The following is a 17,765-nucleotide window of genomic DNA, read 5'->3' as shown; positions in this document are numbered from 1 at the left end:
CACATTTTTGCACAGAATGCTTTTATCCTTCTCAACCTATATACTTCATACATCTTAAATGTTCCTGAATCTGCTCAAACTGTCTGTGTGTTTTGTCTAACACACATCTGTTTGTTGCTAAGCAGGATGACTTGAATATGTATGAAGGGATTTTGATGTATACTGGCAGGCGAACCGAAGACTCCATTAGAGATCCAGTCATGAGACTTTCAGAAACACCATCGTTTGATACAAATGTTTTGTCAATTTCAAGAGCAATACACCAATCTGAAATTGTAAAAAAAAAGAAGAAAGTCCTGTATATTCATCCAATGATAGCATTGGTACATATACATTTGTATAAGGCTGGGGAGGCTAAAATATAAGCTTGAGCCAGAATTGCTGTTTAGGGCAAGAAACACTGAACCACCTTATGTGTAGATGACCAGATGCTGTTGCAGTACTACATAAAAACAGTTTTGACACATTTGTGATAGTTACATGGATATGTTTGTATAGAATCCTGAAGTAGTTTGGTAATGATTGCGATATATTTGTATTATAAATCATGAAATCCATCCATTATCTTATAGGAGATTATAAACCTCGCGTTGCAGAAATAAACAGAAACAATTTCATATTAATTGTGGTAAATAAGGAGTTGCATAAGAATCACAAACAATGAGGATTGAACTAAAAAAATGAGCTGAATGAGATCATGACAGCACCCAAACTCAGCAGAAACCAAGCAGCTGGTGTCAGGGTGAGTGTGTGCAGTGTGTGCAGTGTGCAGTGAGCGCTGCATCAGACTGCTCCGTGGCTGTAAAAACAACCAAAGTCAAGTCCAGTAAAGTCCAAAAAGTACGAGTCAGCTATTAGTTACTTGTAAATGAAAGGGCAATGGACACAAAACGTGCATAAATTACCTGTGTATGGTAAGAACAGAGAATTGGGTCAAAAACTCTGCATGTTTGTTGTATTTTATAGAATAATGTATTACAAACCAGTGAAAGTCAGTTGAGGCAGATTATTTTAATATCAATATTGTGAATATTGTGGATTCAAGACACGTGATTTTAACTCTAACCAGAAGACTTGAAACTTGACTCTGATTTGGATTTCACTTGGACTTGACCCCTTTGTAATGGATTTATATCTTTCCCATTATTTGTAATGTAATATGGGGTAAAATGATCAATGTTTTATCTTTATATTCATATCTGTGTGTATGCCTGTGTAATTATGTAATTAATCTGCAAAGGAATATGTGCCAATTCTATGAACCCTGATGTTGAGCTGATAGATTAAACTGAGCACATTATGACTTAAAGACTGAAGTTTAGGACTAATATGACTTGTTTGGTCCTAAATCGGCACTGACTTTTCCTGACTTTGATTGCACAGCGAGCAGCAAAGCAATAAGCAATCTGAGGCCCTGGATTTTCTTTGTCCGCTCCTGTCAGTCCTGGAGACCCACTCAGTGACTCGCTGCATCACAGCTCCCCATGAAGAACTCACTTGATTGTGGTAATTACTAGCCCAATGGGATAGACCAACAATGGTGGTGCATGTGGTTTGTGCGCGCGTGTGTGTTTGTGTGCGTGTCTGTTGGCAGCTGAAGATGACTATCCGACTTCAGAATTAAAGGTTGCAAAAGGGCAAAAACTCGGAACAGCTTTTTATGTGGCTGACTCATTTCCTTCGTCAGGGGAGAAACGACAGATGAGATTAACTCTCCTTTTCTTCCACCCCCTTTGCTTGATATATATTACAAATTTTATTTTATGTCACAGCACATGTATGTACTCACAACACATATATTCACGATGGTACAGCAAGGCACACACCAAGAGGCATGAATATAACCAAACATTCTATCTATCTAACTATAACATTTTACAACGAGAACACCAACTCTTTCTGCATATTAAGACAGTTTAAGAGTAAACAGCAATTCTGAATGAAAGACCCTGCATTCTTCAAGTGAGGCAATGATAAAATTGATTGGATTTGCCTGCAGGGATGTATGGGGTGCAAAGTACACATTCACAGGGTGGAATTTGTTCAAACAGACTGTATTTGTCTTGTCTGTGTAAAAATTAAGCCCACTGTAATTTGTTACTTTGACCAATTTTAAGTTTGGACTAAAATCACCCAGGAGCATGCAAGCAAAGTGATTTTTGGTGACTATAATATAGCTGTGGTGTGTGTAATTGCATGGTTTGTGTGTCTCGTTCAGAAGCATATTTGAATGTTTGTCAGAGTGGAATCTATGAAAGTATATTTGTGTGCAGCATAATATCACAATCCAAAATCACATGTTGACGTCTTTGTGCAGCACGATGACGCTGGGCGGCGCTTCTTCCACTCTCCTCCCTCTGACAGCCAGAGTCAGAACGTTCTGGACGGAGCAAGACACTCGCAGAAGGAGCTGCTTCAGACCTGTCCTATACTCTTTTCGTATCAGGCAGTAGAGGACGGGGTTGAGGCAGCTGTTTGCGTGGGCCAAACACACACTCAAGGGAAAGGCATAGGCCTGGGCGTTATAGAAGGCTTTGTTGAAGGGCACCAAATCAAATTTTATCAGGATCCCCCACAGCGTCAGAGCCTGGTTGGGCAGCCAGCAGATAAAAAATGACAGAACGACAACTGTGACAGAGCGGGTGACTTTGGAGCGGCGGCGATGGCGGCCCTTCTCGCAGTCTGACCTCTCTGTGGAGCTCCCACCAGGTGCACAGCCAACAGTGCGCTGGCTCAGAATGAACTTCAGGAGGAGGAGGTAGCACACACTGATCACCACCAAGGGAACCACAAATCCCAGGAGGACCTTCTGCATTTGATAGAGTCCAAGCAGGACTTGGGGATCCCAGTGGCCTGAATCGGAGTCAGAGAACCGCACTAAGCACAACTCGTCATCGGCAGAAACCTGCAAACACAGCAACAGGGAATCTCGTCAAATGCAATACCAACCGTGGACACTGCTCCAAAATCCCACTGTTGTTACAGGCTGAAGCACCGTGATTGGTCAGCAGAACCACAAGATTGAATGTAGGCCATGCTGCATCTTACAAATAGTCTGTTAATTATAGAAAGCTGACCTCCTGCCATCTCTCCTTTCTAGCCTGTGTGCCACATCCATCTGTGCTTAAATGGGTTTCCATGTTGACCTTTCTTTAAAGCTGCACTATGTAACTTTTTGTTGTAGAGTTTGCTCAAATCCTCATTCCACACTAATAAGAATCCATAAATTGAGGTCCTCCACTGATGGAATCTGATATGAAAAAAACCTTTGAGCTACCCACAAATACCAACACTTACCACTAGTGCACATGTGTCAAACTCAAGGCCACGTCATTTTATGTGGCTCGTGAGAGCAAAGAGCTTTTAAGCGTAAATTGTCCATAAACTACATTTCCCACAACGCATGTCGATTTTGTGACAAGTCACGGCATCCCGCCACTAAAATGCAGCGTTTCCATATCAGCGTCAGTTTAGCGCTTAAGGAAGGTGATTTTCCGAGGATAGATTCTCTGATATTTTAGTAAAAGATTCTTTCATGTAATCTCCGTCCTTGAACGGCATTCCGTGCCTTACGATCTTCTCAAATCGATCTCGCCAGCTTTCCACAGCAGTATCCAAATCGCTATGTTACTTTCATTTCCTGCTTTGTACTTTGCAGTAAATGCTGCGTGTTCTGGAAATGTCTTTGAATATTTTGCCTTTTACTTCTCTTATTTATTATAATTCTTTTTTAATTTCTCTCCATAAAGCAAACACATTATTACTAATTATTATTATTTCTCTTTCACTGACAACAATACAGGTATTGTTGTCAGTGAAAGCAAATTGTAACTGTCCAGGCAGAATCAAACTCTCTATGTTCCTCCAAGACTTTTTTGGAGTTAAGAAATTTCCGGTTGTTCATTATATGTTTTGTAAAAAGATAGTAAAATAAAAGTAAGTATTTGCAATATGAACCTGTACTTCTTTGCACTAAAACAAAGGGAAAACTTGGAGTTGTCCATTTACATCCATTTATAGGTTATTACGCTAGGATTTTACTAATCCTGCCCACTTGAATCTAAATTGGGCTGAATGTGGCCCCAAACTAAAATGAGTTTGACACCCCTGCTCTAGTGTCAATCAACAAAACATGTTTCCGGGGTTTCCTGTCCAAAAAGTCAAACTTGAACATTGTCATTTAACCAAGTTTAAGTAACGTTTACTTTGTATGTCAGCCAAGGCCACATTACAAGTATCAGTGGGTAGAACTTATGCTTGGGAAGCGGAAGCTCTTGGGAACCGGAGGGTTGCCGGTTCGAGCCCCTGCCGAGGTGCCCCTCAGCAAGGCACCGAACCCTCAATTGCTCCCCCCTCTGCGAAGGGTGGTAACTGTAATGTAAGTCGCTTTGGATAAAAGCGTCTGCCAAATGATCGTAATGTAATGTATCCATTGAATTAAACAAACCTGGACTGTGGTGGAGTAGAAAGCGTGAGGCAGCGTGGCCACCAGTGACACAATCCAAATGACTAAACTGGCCCATTTAGCTCGAGCCCTGGTGATGCTGGGGCTCTCCATCTTCAGAGAGGTAATCAGGGTGTGGTAGCGCGTCACACTCATGGCTGTAAGGAAGAAGACGCTGGCGTACATGTTCAGGGTGGTGACGGAGCTCACAATCTTGCACATGACCCGACCGAAGGGCCAACGGAAATCCAGCACCGTGTCCACGGCCCAGAAAGGCAAGGTGAGGACGAACTGCAGGTCCGTCAGCGCCAAGGCCATGACGAAGCCGTCAATGGAAGAGTGGTGGCCCCGGCGGTGGGAGTGGAGCAGGAAGAGAGCCAGGAGATTACCCACAAGGCCCAGCACACACACCACCAGGTAGATCAGAGCAATAAGCACTCGCACCTGTCAGACATCAAAGCAACATGTTCATTAGAGTCTGACACAGATGAAGTACTGCACAATTTGGAGGCACTTCCGTATTTACTTCAGTATTTCCATTCTGCAGATCTGGCTACTTTACTACATTTCAGTGGGGAATGTACTTTTTACTCCACTTTTATTTAATTACAGTCACAAGTTACAAGATTTACTCTAAACATCATTTATTAGTCAAAGATTCACTATAATGTGTCTTTGATGGTGCCAGTAGGAAACCTGCACTCGGGTCAAACTCCACAGAGAAAGCTGCGAGGCGAGACTGGGCTATGAACGCAGCACCATCTCGCTGTGAGGCAATCGTGCTTGTCACCGCCACCAGCGTAAAATCACTGCTGGTGTCGGATTAAAAGCAGCTGCATCTCAGCCTTGCTCAAAGGCACTATGACTTCAGACAAAAGGAGAAAGCATAGTCTCGTTTAACTCTTGTTTGGGGATTTTAAAAAAAATGTATATATTAAGATGTATAATACATACACGTTAATGAAGAGACACATTTCCAAAATTTGCATTTTTAACAAGATTGCTTCAATTTATTTGGACAATGTTTTACTTATTTAGGCTACTTTTACTTATTTGACTTTCTTTTACTTATTTGGGTCATGCATTCACTTGAGCAGCATTTTGAATGCATGACTTCACCATCAAGACTATGAATTATTAATAATCACACACAGGCGCGCGCGACATCAATCATGACATGGGAACATTTGCACGCATTTTCATTACGCATATATGTCGAGACTGACGCAGAATTCACGTCTAGCTGCGTCGATCTCTGTATGAGAAGAGACTTAAGTGAAGTGAGCACACCGCCAGGTTGGCGCTGTCTCCGTGCAGGTCCAGCGTGGACTCCCTGGACAGGATCTGGAGCCAGCAGTTCAGAGACAGGTTGTAAGTTCCCGGGCTGGATACGGCTCCTGTGGGGTGAACCAGGTTGGAGATGTCGCCTTCAGCCTCTTCCCCGCACACACTCACACCATGCGGGGCTCCGGGCGCACTGCTGTTATCCTGCATGGTCCTGCAGAAGGAAAGGCGCCTTTCACTTTCAAACTTCTTCGGTTCCTGCGGTGTCCTCTTCCCTAAAGCCTCAGAGTGCAGGTGTGGATGGAGAAAACACCCATCATGACCACTGAATTTCGTCTTCTTTAAAGATCAGAATCAGAGTTGCTGATTTGACTAAATTCAATGCATTTCTGCTCGATCTTAAAGTAAAAACAACCCAGAGTAGAAAGTAGTGGAGCGTTCAGCCTAAGTGTGACATGAAGCAGTGATGCTGTCAGAAGCCAGACTGAACGCTTTTATACTCTGCTAGTATAAAAGCATCTTACGCCGCTAGGTGGCACTCTATCCAGACGCTCACCTCCTCAACATAGAGCAGAAATACAGACTTTAGTGAAGCTTTCAGAAATGAAAAGCTGTTTAGGTCCACAGTCTCACACAGCCACATGTGTTATGTGTGTTGAGTGATGACTGACACACACGTGAGGCTGCAATAATTAAGATCGATTTCATGGTTCCAGTGCACATGAATCTGTATCTGAAATATCACCATAAATATTTACGCATTTGATATGAAGGTAATTTACACAGGGTGATTTTCAAAAAGGTTTTCTTTGCCTGATATACTGCATATCAGAGGAATAGTAAATTAGATGCTTCGGAGCCCTTTTCAATCTTTGTGAAGGTGTGGGAGAGAGTGTGTGAGGGAGGAAGATGTGTGTTTTGATTTGCATTTTCTAGTAGGTCATCGATGGGATTCAGACGCTGCACGGCTGTGTTCAGATTTGTGAAGGAAGGAAAAGGAAGTCAAATGTCAGTGAGGTATGAAATACAGTTATTGTATGTCTCCCTGTCAACCTGTCTTCATTTGTTTTCTGTGACCATTATCAGCTTCACACTTCATGCAAGCTCATGAGAACACACACACAACATGATGGCAGAAAGATCATTCAGCATGACTCTTCTGTAACAATGCTTCATGGATACGAGCAGGTCCAAAGGACAAATACAATACCAAACACATGGCAGCATAGTTACAGGTCCACTTGTTTTCATATTAAAACATGTAATCTGTGCATCCATGTAAATGAATAAACACATTAAATTGACTAAGGTTGTTTAAAATTTAAATTTTCAGAATTTCAAAATTCCACTAATAAACTCAACATCAATTTAAAGTCAGACTGAATGAAAGAATTGAAAGCAAAAGTCAACTCATGAGTTGTCAAACTTGCTTTCATGACAATAGACAATAAATAATCGATGGAAACCAAAGTGATTAATGTTTCTCTGTGAATCTGCCACAGAAGGATTACATCATGCTGCTCCTGCCATCAATTGAATTCACTTTGACGCTCTGCTAACTCTAAATAACCGTGTAGTGCAGTGGTTCCCAACCTTTTTCTTAAGAAACCCCTTTTTACCATGTATACATACTGACGACCCCACGGCCCCCACACATATACAATTACAAAAAAGGGGGAACATTATCCTTAAAGTAAGTTGTCTTCTTCACAGAAATGAATTAAATGCTGACACATGTATTTTTTATATAAATATTTATATATGTATGTTGTTTGACTTTTTTGTAGCAACGCAGCTATTTTCAATGTACAGGTTTTATGGTTTCAGATTAGATTTGGGGTAATTGTGAAAATAGCCCCGATAAAAGGCAACAAATATACTATTTCCATAAGGAGTTTCAAAAATGTACGGATGTGAATGACAAATGTGTGCGTGTCTCGTTTGCGGTGCGGACGCGTCTGCGGAGCGCCACTTCACCAGAGTCCACAGCAACTTTTCACCGGACTTTCCGGCTGCCAGCAGGGCGTCATGTGTCGTTAGCGAACGAAGCGGCTCAAAGAGCCGGCTGAACGATGAGAGCAGGCTCCCGTCCGAGAGCTGTTTTTATTTTTCTGCAACTCAAAACAAGACAGAATGATAGGTTGATCTTCTCCGTGCCATGAACACGGAGAAGACTGAACATTTGAACTGATGTTGTGCTGTTCGACCAATTCACATGAAAAGAGACAAGGATCATAACATTTAGCAGGGAGGGGCGGGACGTGCTGACGGTCTACTACAGGTACAGAGCAGGACAGAGAGAAGCAGAGATGAGTGACAGCTGGGAAAAAGCAGCATTTGGATGCATTTTAACAATTGTGACAACATAAAGGCAGAATGCAGAATTTGCAGAATTAAGCCGTCATGTCCACTCAATCCAGTGTATGTTCTTCCAAACAGGAAAACATTCCAAAACTGTACGACAGAGAACGTGCTTCACTGCAAGAACATTCCAAAACTATTTTAATTCCTCACGAAAATAGTACCACACTCACTGTCATCTCACTAACATCAGAACAGACTGAATGCATGTGAAGTACAGATGATATGGGAACTACAGGGAATGTGAAGGGAAATTGTGACAGTGATATGTGGACAGACAAATGTGAAATATGAAAGGTTAAGTATTAGTTAAATAGTTAATTAATAATAACATTGTTTGTTTTCTTTGAGATTAATATGAGGCAAAATGGTTGGAGACCACTGCTTTATATACACAATAACATGAATCCAACATATTGTAGTGAACGGATGAATGGAGGCAGAAGATGTTATCTTTCATCTATTACCAATGTGTGTCATTTGATCTACTGTGCTGTCAAACAAATCTATGAAGCCATCAAAGCTGCAGCGTCACTTGGAGACAACCCACAGCCACGTAAAAGACAAACCTGTTGAATACTTCCAAACTAGTCTCAAATCCCTCCAAGGTCAACAGACATTGATGAGAAAATCTATGTTTATACAAGGCACTAGGCCCAGTTTGATATAAAACACAATTTTATACAATATATATAGTGGGGGTCTCCACTCCGTTCATCACTTTGGGGGTCCTTGGCCTGAAAAACGTTGCAGACCCCTGCTTTAGAGCACTAATTTACTCAACCGTGTATGTTTTATACAAGGTTGCTTACACAGTTCTTGGGTTGCTTTATCAAGATGAATGGTGCCTTTGTGTCATTCCATGTTGCTCGCTTGTCATGCTGTGCTGTATCAACTCAATGCAGTTGGAGGTCATTTGTTTTATTTATTCTCAGCTCTGTTTATCAGTCTGGTTACATAAACACTTGTCAACAAATGCAAATCTGATGGTTTCAGTTCTTCTCTGACGTTCCATAAATATCGAGATGGATTAAAATGCAGAAACAGTTTGAGTTTGACTTGAAACTGTTTAAAGTAGATCTGACAGGATACATAACAGAATCACACACACTTAACCAAAATACACTCTCAGTGCAACAATATCATGCAGTTACCTTGACATGAGAGGGTTTGAATAGACAACTTAAACATTTTCTATTCTGCAGTGATTTCTAAAAGGTTGTAGTCTATTGTAGTTATAATTTTATTCCAAAGATAAATCCAATGATGTAGCTCCGCAGGTATCTGACTTCAAGATAAATGATAAGAATAAACATATTTTTTAACTAATTCACGATCACTTCAGTCTGAGCTCTATGACAGACGCACAAGGAATTACTAAGGACCTTAAACAGATTTATTCTCTATTTTGTCTCTCCAACAAAGTCATTTAAATCCCTCCTCCAAACAATTCCCATTGCCCCAGTGAATAATACACAACAGCACAGAAAACGAACATTAGTAACTCAGTCAGTAACTCTACGTTTCTTTGAGGGTCAAGGATAGAACAAATTAGTCTCCGACAAGCTCCACACAAGCCGTGTTGTGGGGTGTATTGGAAATTTAACTGGACAAGGTTAGTAATATATTGTAAGGGTAAACAATTCATGCAATATGTCTAATTTCCTGTAGATGAAAAGAGATGAATACAAAATCTGACCCACTTCAATGTGGATAGAAACATAACTTAGTGAAATGATTCTTTTGGAAATGATTCCGGGTTGATTCCTCTCTTTCCAAAGGCTGAACAATGTTGATATTCATTTAAAAAAAAGAAGTAAATTCAGTTTTTAACAGCTTAGATGCTGTGTAGAAAATCTAATTTTGAGGATACAGTAGTAGATATGTACTTGCATCTAGAGTGTATTATGAGAAGCAAAGCATTAATTCATAGAATAACAAGTTACTATGACTAAAAGGTATTTTGCAACATTTAATTTCTGCCTCATTCTCAGTCAGTGTTGGATTAATCACACTTCATTATGCTATTAAACATGAAACATTTTTAATAAAACACAACAATTAATATACATTTGCCACAGACAGATACATCTCGTGCAGTAAGTCACTTTGATACATCATTAATATAACACATGACCCTTTCTGGTCATTTTGTTGGGTCAGGCTCAGTTTCCCAGCAAAATAAAAAATCTGTATGGATGACCGTCTCACTGACCTCCATTAGTTACTGAACATACAGTCTCGCATGGAAAAATCTTTTCTCAATCTTTCAATCTTTTATGTGGTTGAGTGGAGAAACATCTCATAACATGGCAGTCTTTGTTGAGTAGCACTGAGAAAAATCAATCAAATGGGATCAGGGGAGGCTGTGCACCGAGCCCGCGTCAGATCCATCCCGCTGTCTCTCCTCTAGGGGAGCCTGTGGAGGTCAATACCCATCCTTTGTCCTGTGATCGTGGTAGTGGGAGAATTGGAGTTTCAGGGTGGGCCGGAGCTTCTCTGTCAGGCCGAAAGGGGAGATGAGGAGGAGGAGAAGGAGGACAAGGAGGAGGAGGGGGAGGGACTTCTCCTGCTTCAACTGACTGCAGGGAGCGTGACGGCACTGAGGAGTAGAGAAACCATTGAGAGGAGTCGGTGTGTGTGTGTGTGTGTGTGTGTGTGTGTGTGTGTGTGTGTGTGTGTGTGTGTGTGAGAGCATACGTGTGCACAGACCTTTGGCCTCTGTGTAGTCGGCCTGGCTGACTTGGTTGTAAGAGCCTGGCTTAAGATTTGTGGAAATGAGAAGCGAGAAGGACAGGAGCAGAACCTGGACATGAAGGCAAGCCGTTGGAGATAAACAGACCAAATATGTCAATCAAAAATGATAAACGAGAGACCAAAAGTAGATGAGAGAAACAGTTGAAGTTACTAATCATAACCAGTATATAATTCTGCATAAAATATGAGTGCAGCACAGTTCTGTTCAAACATTTGAAGATGAAAGTCTTCATGGTAAACACTGCAGCACTCAGCAGTGGCGCATAGGCTGTGCATCAATGATGTGCTTGGACTTGGTAAGATATATCCAAAATTTACTTGGTGCAATATATCTTAGCTATATCCCCAACAGTGCATATCAATGTTATGTTGTATTTTATATATGTCTCACCAAGATACGGGTCCCTCTATGTGATGTTCCTCTGGAGCTGGAGGGAAGAAGAGCCTGCAGTTGGCTTAGCTGCTCCATCAGAGCACTGCAATGCAAATACAGAGAGGAGGATGAAATAGACTGTACATTTGTCACCCTATGCTCTGTGATCACTGGTAAATAAAACAACACAAAGGTGAAGGGCACACAGCAGGGAAGCACTATCTTACACTCACTCTTCCCATGTTTTTGTTTCAATTCCTTGCAGCACTCAGCTGGTGTTAGGAAGAGAGAGGGATAATGAGATGTCAGGATGAAGAGAAAATAAAAATAAGTTCCGACTTGAAACTTGCACAAAGTTTATCTAGGGTGACCAAGTACACGTAGCATTTCAAAGGGAGGTGGAGAGAAACGGTGAGCAAATAAACTGACAGCCTGACATTATTTAACAATGAATCAAGGCCTCAGAGCAGCTAAACAGAGGCTGAGATAACAAAGCCAAACAGCAGAGACAAAAAGGAAACATACTGAGATGTTCAAATGCTTAAGGCACCACATAAAAGAGGACTTTGTTGGGATTGTGCCCAGTTGAGATGACGCTCACAAGAGAGTCCATTGCATGGAATACAGATCAAACAAATGCTGCTTAGCCGGATCTGTGACAGTGTTTCTGGTTCATGTGGGGACTCACTTGTTGGTCTGCTCCAGCTGTTGGATCTTTCTCTGTAGCTCCAGGTTGTGAGCGTTACATGCAGACATCCTAGCAGGAGAAAGAGACAAAGGTAAGCAAAAAGAGGAGAAGGTGGGAAAGAGGGCATCAAATATTGAATATTAAATAATTAAAACTGTAATGATGGTGCATGATGTATGACCTAATTTTCTCCTTTTGCTAATATGGCCAACTCTGACCCTCTGTGATGGGACCTGACTGAGAGGACTGATGATAATGATGATGTCCTGGAGATGCACTCTGCTGGCAGCTGCCTTGGCTCCAAACAAAACAATGTCATTCTCGTCTCATCATGCAACTTCCGATTGCCACCAGCAACAGCTCAAGCATGAGTGAGCCTTAAACATGAACAATGACTGCTTTAACTTCCAGGTGCTGGTGCTATGCATGTTACACAAGGGATTTTAAGACAGTGAGATGTTGAAATATTTGGTGCCTACTGTGGAAAGTCAAGCAGAGCAAAGTACACTTAAAAGATTTATTAAGATCAAGATCCAACAAATGCCATGTGCTCATGAAAAATGAAGTGGACAGCTTTAATAACAGCTCCAGCAGAGAGGACCTTGTTAGATCGTTCTTACTGAGGTGGTTCACCACATAAAAGAAGAAACACGCTACCAATCCTTGCATTATCCATACATTTTTGATTGTAGTGGTGTGATATAGCACAAGCATGGGGGAGACAGGCACATAAAGTATATCAGACACCAAAGATTGTTGTGTGATTGGCATTTTGCACAGCCTGGAGAAGGCAAATTACTAAACTCCACTCTAGTTCGGTCAGAAACCTCCCACTACCTCTGTGGTGAGAGATACATCTTCAGCCTCCTCCTCCCCAGCTGCACTGTAGCGCACTTAAGCTGTTCTTTTATGCTGACCGATATCAAACGGTACAAAAACTTTCTTCGATCCTGGCAAATAAGAACATCTGTACTGTTTATAACTGCGCTGGAGCACCTCGGCTTGGTTTTGACTTGGCTGTCGCAATTACTCTTTGGTCATTAAACACAACATGTACAATGTGAATACTAATGTTTACATGGTAATTGAGTGTGTAACTGCCTGGGTGGTTTTCTGTGCACACTGTGTGCATGTTGCAGTTTGTTAGATAGAAACACAAGTGTGTGACTAAGCAGATACTGATCAGAGTGGTTTATTGTTGTGTTGAGTGAGGATACTGAATGTAGTTGCACCATACCTTTCCTCGAGACTGTCCACATATTCCCGCTTTTTCTTCCGACTTTCTTGAGCCGAGTGCTTGTTACGGATCTTCCGCCGGATCTTTTTCAACACTCTCTCTTCAAACTTGTCAGGGAGATGAAACACACAAAGACAGAGATGAGAAGGAATGATGAATGGAAGGTAACAGAGCAGAAAGTGGTTGGGCTGTCGCAGGCAGAGGCTCTCTCTCTCTCTCTGTGTGTGTGTGTGTGTGTGTGTGTGTGTGTGTGTGTGTGTGTTCACCTTGGAAAGAGGCAGTTTGCTGGGTAAGTCCACTCCCTCTTTGGCCAGAAGCTTCTTTTCATCTTCATTAAGATCAATCTCCTTCAGGGATTGCTGGGAGATTTGCTGCGCCTGTGAAACAGGTGGACAGAACATCCCAGTAAATGAACTCTCATGGCAGTTTACCCATAGAAGCCTCTCATGTATAATGATAGATAATATTCTGTTTATTTTGACACTAGATGGCCTTTCTTGCTCTCAGAGAAGAACAGGCCACCAGCAGGTCTGTTGAGAATATGTGTGTTCACCCACTGTGACTGGAAGGTTTCTAACATCCTCCTAGGTTAGACTGAAACTTTAGAATTGATCATTCTTTCTCCAGAAACACTCTGCTCTTAACTTCCTCTTCCTGTCTCCTTACATTTTGTCCAAGGTTGGATAACAACAGATCCTTTACTGTCAGCGCCTGACTGGAGGACAGTGGGGAGTTCTGGTTCGTAGTGAGATAGTAGGCGATGCCAAACTGCTCTTGGAGATCACTGGGCTCCCAGTCTGAAACACACAGCAGGTGACACCTTACAAAATTGTAGTTTCATGTCACTCATACAAAACAGAAACAAAATGTAGGTTGTTGCATGAGACTTAATGAGATCACTCTGAGTGTGACCTACTGTGCTTTCCTTCTTTACAATGTGTACATCCCATTTGAAATGCACTGCTGGGTGTTGATTGAGCCCCGTACAAAAGAACCATTGCTCAAAAGAGCTGCCTCAAAAGACAAATTGAAAAAATAATTTTAAATATTTTGAATGGGGGAACCAATCTATTTCGTTTTTTGAATGCTTTGAAAATCTCTTAATATTGTGCATGCCTACAAACAAATAGATAATTCCCTACTATAGAAAAGGTTATGCTGCTATACATATTCCCTCAGTGTGCCATGAACATGAACACAGCAGTGAGTGCAAGGTGCAGATGATGTCACCTCACCTGCCTCAGATAACAGTGTTGACCACAGAACAATTATTGTAGCATGTGCGTCCATAATGATGTGAGTCATTTTCCTTTTTAGGTGCATGCAGGTAGTGTTTATATTTGTGTATTTAGATTTAATAGTTGTTGTTGTACTTGTAAGTTGCTGTTTGACCAACATGACTCAGAGGTAGCCGCTATCCTATAATAGTCTGTTAGAGTATAGTTTCTGTTGTGTACCGTTGTACACTAAATGTTTGCTGAGTAGTGATTGCCATTCAGATTTTGGGCAGTTCTATTCTAAACATAAATACAATGAAACACAAATCAAAGCTCTATTCCCATTAAGGGCTTCCATGAGAGCACTCACTGAGATGTGTGGTCAACCTCAACGGCAGCTCAAATCTAATGGATGGACTCAAAATGAAGAGTGGTGATGTCAGAGCCTTCAAGTCGTTTGCCCTCCAAGTCTCTAGTGCTTTAGTGGGCATCACGGCAACACCAGAGCACCAGCAGCATCTGGTAAGCCCATAGCAACTGAAGAGAACACCTGCTTGGTAAATTCCATCTCAGAGACACTGTATGTAGATTGGCCCACAAGCAGCAGCCAGATGCTTCTCAAGTTGAGTCGTGTCATCCTTCAGAGCACCAACAAAGTATTTGATGCTTATGCTCTTTTGGATGGTGGCTCATAGCACACCATACTTAGCAAGACGTTATGCACCATCCATGCACAAACCATTACTGTGGCGAGGCATGAAGGTAGATGAGGAACCCACCATCTGCAAGAGGCAGGTGCTCCCCTTTGGCAAAACAGCCTGTGTTGTACCACCCTTGTACCACCTCTAGTGTAGAGATCCTGCTGTTAACAACAGACACAGCCTCCCCAATGTCCATCATCAGGCTTTAGCAACATGTAACAAAGATGTCTACCAAGCTATCATAGAACAATCTGGATTTCTCACTGATTATTACAGCTTCTTCTGGCCATTCAAATGTACATAACTTGTATATACCTTTACACACATTAAAAAGTGCCCAAAGTTCCAACACTCACAATGTGATTAACTGAATTAGAAACACTGATTTAATTTAAATGTTAGCCTTTGAGAACTAAACATATACAAAGGCAAACAACTTTAATTGGCTCTTAATGAAGCAATAATGCAAATACCAGAATACAAACCGAAGGAACAAGCACAAACATGTAGAGGAATGCTGAACATGCTAAACTTTATAAAAAACTAAACAAAATATTAGCATATAATGTGACACATAACCAATCTTAAATAAAACTGAGGTGCTGAACTAATTTGAGTTATCTATGGCAAAATGTAAACAACAAGCAAAGCCGTTGTGTTTTCCAGTAATCAGAAATTAGCATTACAGCCTTACAGGGCTGCTAATGCTAAGAGTAAGTCAATAGGCTCCTATGCTCCTTTTTACTTCAGATCACAGGTACTGACTGACTGAACTTCATTCTGTACAGTTTGTGGACAAAGTGACAAAGTGTTGCATTTTATGACATGGTTCTCAGAATGACAAGGGCATTATGATCTGTGTGTTTATTTGAACTGCATTGTCAAATATCAGGTACAAAGGAGATTTATTACTGTGTATGAATATGCCACAAAATGCATCTGATTCCACCTATTTACAATAACATATCTTTGAAACGTACCACATGAGAGCTTTAAAAAAATGGAATTGGGTCAGTCGTGCCTGATGGTGCAAACGTAGCTGTACATGTACAGACATGCACTTTGTGATCAGGGGTCACAAATCAACATTAGTTTGCTATAATTAACAAGCATGCTGTCCTGCACTAATTATCAAAATGGCAAATGGATGATCTGAATCCACCAATTCATGCCAAATCTGCAACTAGACCTTTTCACATTTGTTTAATTTGTGAAATAAGCATGTCTTAATTAAGTGCAGCCTTACCTATATCAATGGAAATATCAGGTGTGCTGTCATGTAGTGGGAGCTTGTTAGAGGGTGGATGGTCAGACAGAGGTGGAGGCTGAGCAAAAGACTGTGTGTCAAAGCCCAGGAAAGCTGCGAAGAAAGTGGGTTGAGGCTGAAGGCTCTCTATGGGATCTGTTGGGGGTTCATCATTGATTCCACTGTCAGTGGTGGAGGGAGACCACAGGGGGGACGCTGGGGCAGAGGATGCTGGAGCAGAGGATAAGTCACTCTCACCCAGCAGGGTGTCCAGAAAGTCATCAGAGCCACTTCCCTCTGGGCTCAGTGTCTGAGATGAAAAGAGAAGTACATGTACGTGATGATCAGCATTCACACTTCCAGCTGTCCCTCGCAGACCGACTTAATACGATGATTGTGTTGCTATACATGCACTCATATCATTCAATTCATTGAGATAAGTTGTCCATGGGCCTCATTGCTGTCAATCACTGTTGCTGGATTCAGCCGCACCGAACACAATAGCGCAGTAAATTAAGTGCAACACTCAATAGCTTACAAATTCCAAAGGTTTGTTATACAAATCATATTGAGCTGTCTCATTTCCAATACATTTCCAATTGCGATTATGTTTGAATGAATGAATTCAATAGAGAATTGCAGAGTGACAACTGTACTTACGTCTTGAATTATGGTATTCCAAGGTTGGTTGCTGTGGTAACCCATGGTTTCATCTGTGTTCCTGAGCAGGAGGTCAATAAGGTCCATTCCACCATGTACCTGTAATGAAGAACTACTCTAAATATTGGAAATTCGATTTAACCGACGCTCCTCGTTTTCTCAGAGGATAAGCCGCTTCTCCAGCCGGCCTGGGATGTTTAGGAGGATGGCTAAGAGATTCAGGTAAGGTGGTAGGATAGTTAAGACTGACAGCCTGTTTGAATATGTTATTTGTGTTGGTGCACACTCCGTATGAATTATTCACGACTTATTCATTGAGCTCTGACTGAAGCCAGTGATTCAAATACAAAGAAGCCTTACCTTGTCTGTAATCAGTGTCATAATTCCAGCATTAGAGCAGTGCTGATGAATGTTCAGTTCAACAATCCACCAGGAATAAAAATCCAGTTCAGATACAGATCCACTCCAGATGTGGTATGTGGAGGAAGTAAAGCTTGAGTCTGATTCACGGGACAAAGTTGAAATGCCATATCAGAGTATTGTGTTCTCCCAACCCAGGTAATCAGTGTCCAATCCTGTGCTTAGTTCACAAGTTAGAGAGCCAATCAGCTATTACTGACTAATTAGTTAAGATGGTAGCTTTGATAATAAGACGTGTTGGTTTCATGATCTTCTCTGTAAGACAGAGTTGATTTGTGTTTCATCATATTTATGCTTATTGCTTTTAAATGCAGAATAAGTCACATTTATAATCTGCGGCTGTCTTCATTTCCAAAATCTTTTGTCTAATCACCTTG

General features: G+C 41.4%; 2 protein-coding genes across 2 annotated transcripts; both read right to left on the bottom strand.

Annotated features, from left to right (window-relative positions):
* Positions 1-2,187: 2,187 nt before the first annotated feature.
* LOC142994260 (relaxin-3 receptor 1-like) lies at positions 2,188-5,938 on the bottom strand. The gene is made up of 3 exons (XM_076145008.1): positions 5,735-5,938; positions 4,448-4,888; positions 2,188-2,905 (listed from the first exon to the last, which is right to left on the bottom strand). Exons 1-3 carry the CDS (start codon positions 5,936-5,938, stop codon positions 2,294-2,296), a joined length of 1,257 nt encoding a protein of 418 aa, XP_076001123.1. The 3' UTR covers positions 2,188-2,293.
* Positions 5,939-10,473: 4,535 nt separating this feature from the next.
* LOC142994106 (cyclic AMP-responsive element-binding protein 3-like protein 3-A) lies at positions 10,474-17,055 on the bottom strand. The gene is made up of 9 exons (XM_076144777.1): positions 16,969-17,055; positions 16,309-16,618; positions 13,811-13,941; positions 13,411-13,521; positions 13,145-13,251; positions 11,908-11,976; positions 11,238-11,322; positions 10,802-10,895; positions 10,474-10,691 (listed from the first exon to the last, which is right to left on the bottom strand). Exons 1-9 carry the CDS (start codon positions 17,053-17,055, stop codon positions 10,474-10,476), a joined length of 1,212 nt encoding a protein of 403 aa, XP_076000892.1.
* Between the last annotated feature and the right edge of the window lie 710 nt (positions 17,056-17,765).

The sequence above is a fragment of the Genypterus blacodes genome, unplaced genomic scaffold (assembly GCF_046128005.1).
Source record: "Genypterus blacodes isolate CSIRO-AG114 ecotype Tasmania unplaced genomic scaffold, CSIRO-AGI_Gbla_v1 ptg000029l_1, whole genome shotgun sequence".
Taxonomy (NCBI): domain Eukaryota; kingdom Metazoa; phylum Chordata; class Actinopteri; order Ophidiiformes; family Ophidiidae; genus Genypterus; species Genypterus blacodes.
The sequence above is the reverse complement of the archived record's forward strand: the minus strand, read 5'-3'. Positions and strand labels throughout refer to the sequence as shown.

Excerpts from the sequence above, each read along its gene's own strand:
- LOC142994106 (XM_076144777.1), bottom strand. The coding sequence starts at position 17,055 with ATGGACCTTATTGACCTCCTGCTCAGGAACACAGATGAAACCATGGGT. Across the intron at positions 16,619-16,968 it reads GGAATACCATAATTCAAGAC|ACACTGAGCCCAGAGGGAAG; the intron begins GTAAGTACAGTT and ends TTTTCATCTCAG. Across the intron at positions 13,942-16,308 it reads TGATATTTCCATTGATATAG|ACTGGGAGCCCAGTGATCTC; the intron begins GTAAGGCTGCAC and ends TGTGTGTTTCAG.
- LOC142994260 (XM_076145008.1), bottom strand. The coding sequence starts at position 5,938 with ATGCAGGATAACAGCAGTGCGCCCGGAGCCCCGCATGGTGTGAGTGTG. Across the intron at positions 4,889-5,734 it reads GAGACAGCGCCAACCTGGCG|GTGCGAGTGCTTATTGCTCT; the intron begins GTGTGCTCACTT and ends GATGTCTGACAG. Across the intron at positions 2,906-4,447 it reads TCTACTCCACCACAGTCCAG|GTTTCTGCCGATGACGAGTT; the intron begins GTTTGTTTAATT and ends CTGTGTTTGCAG.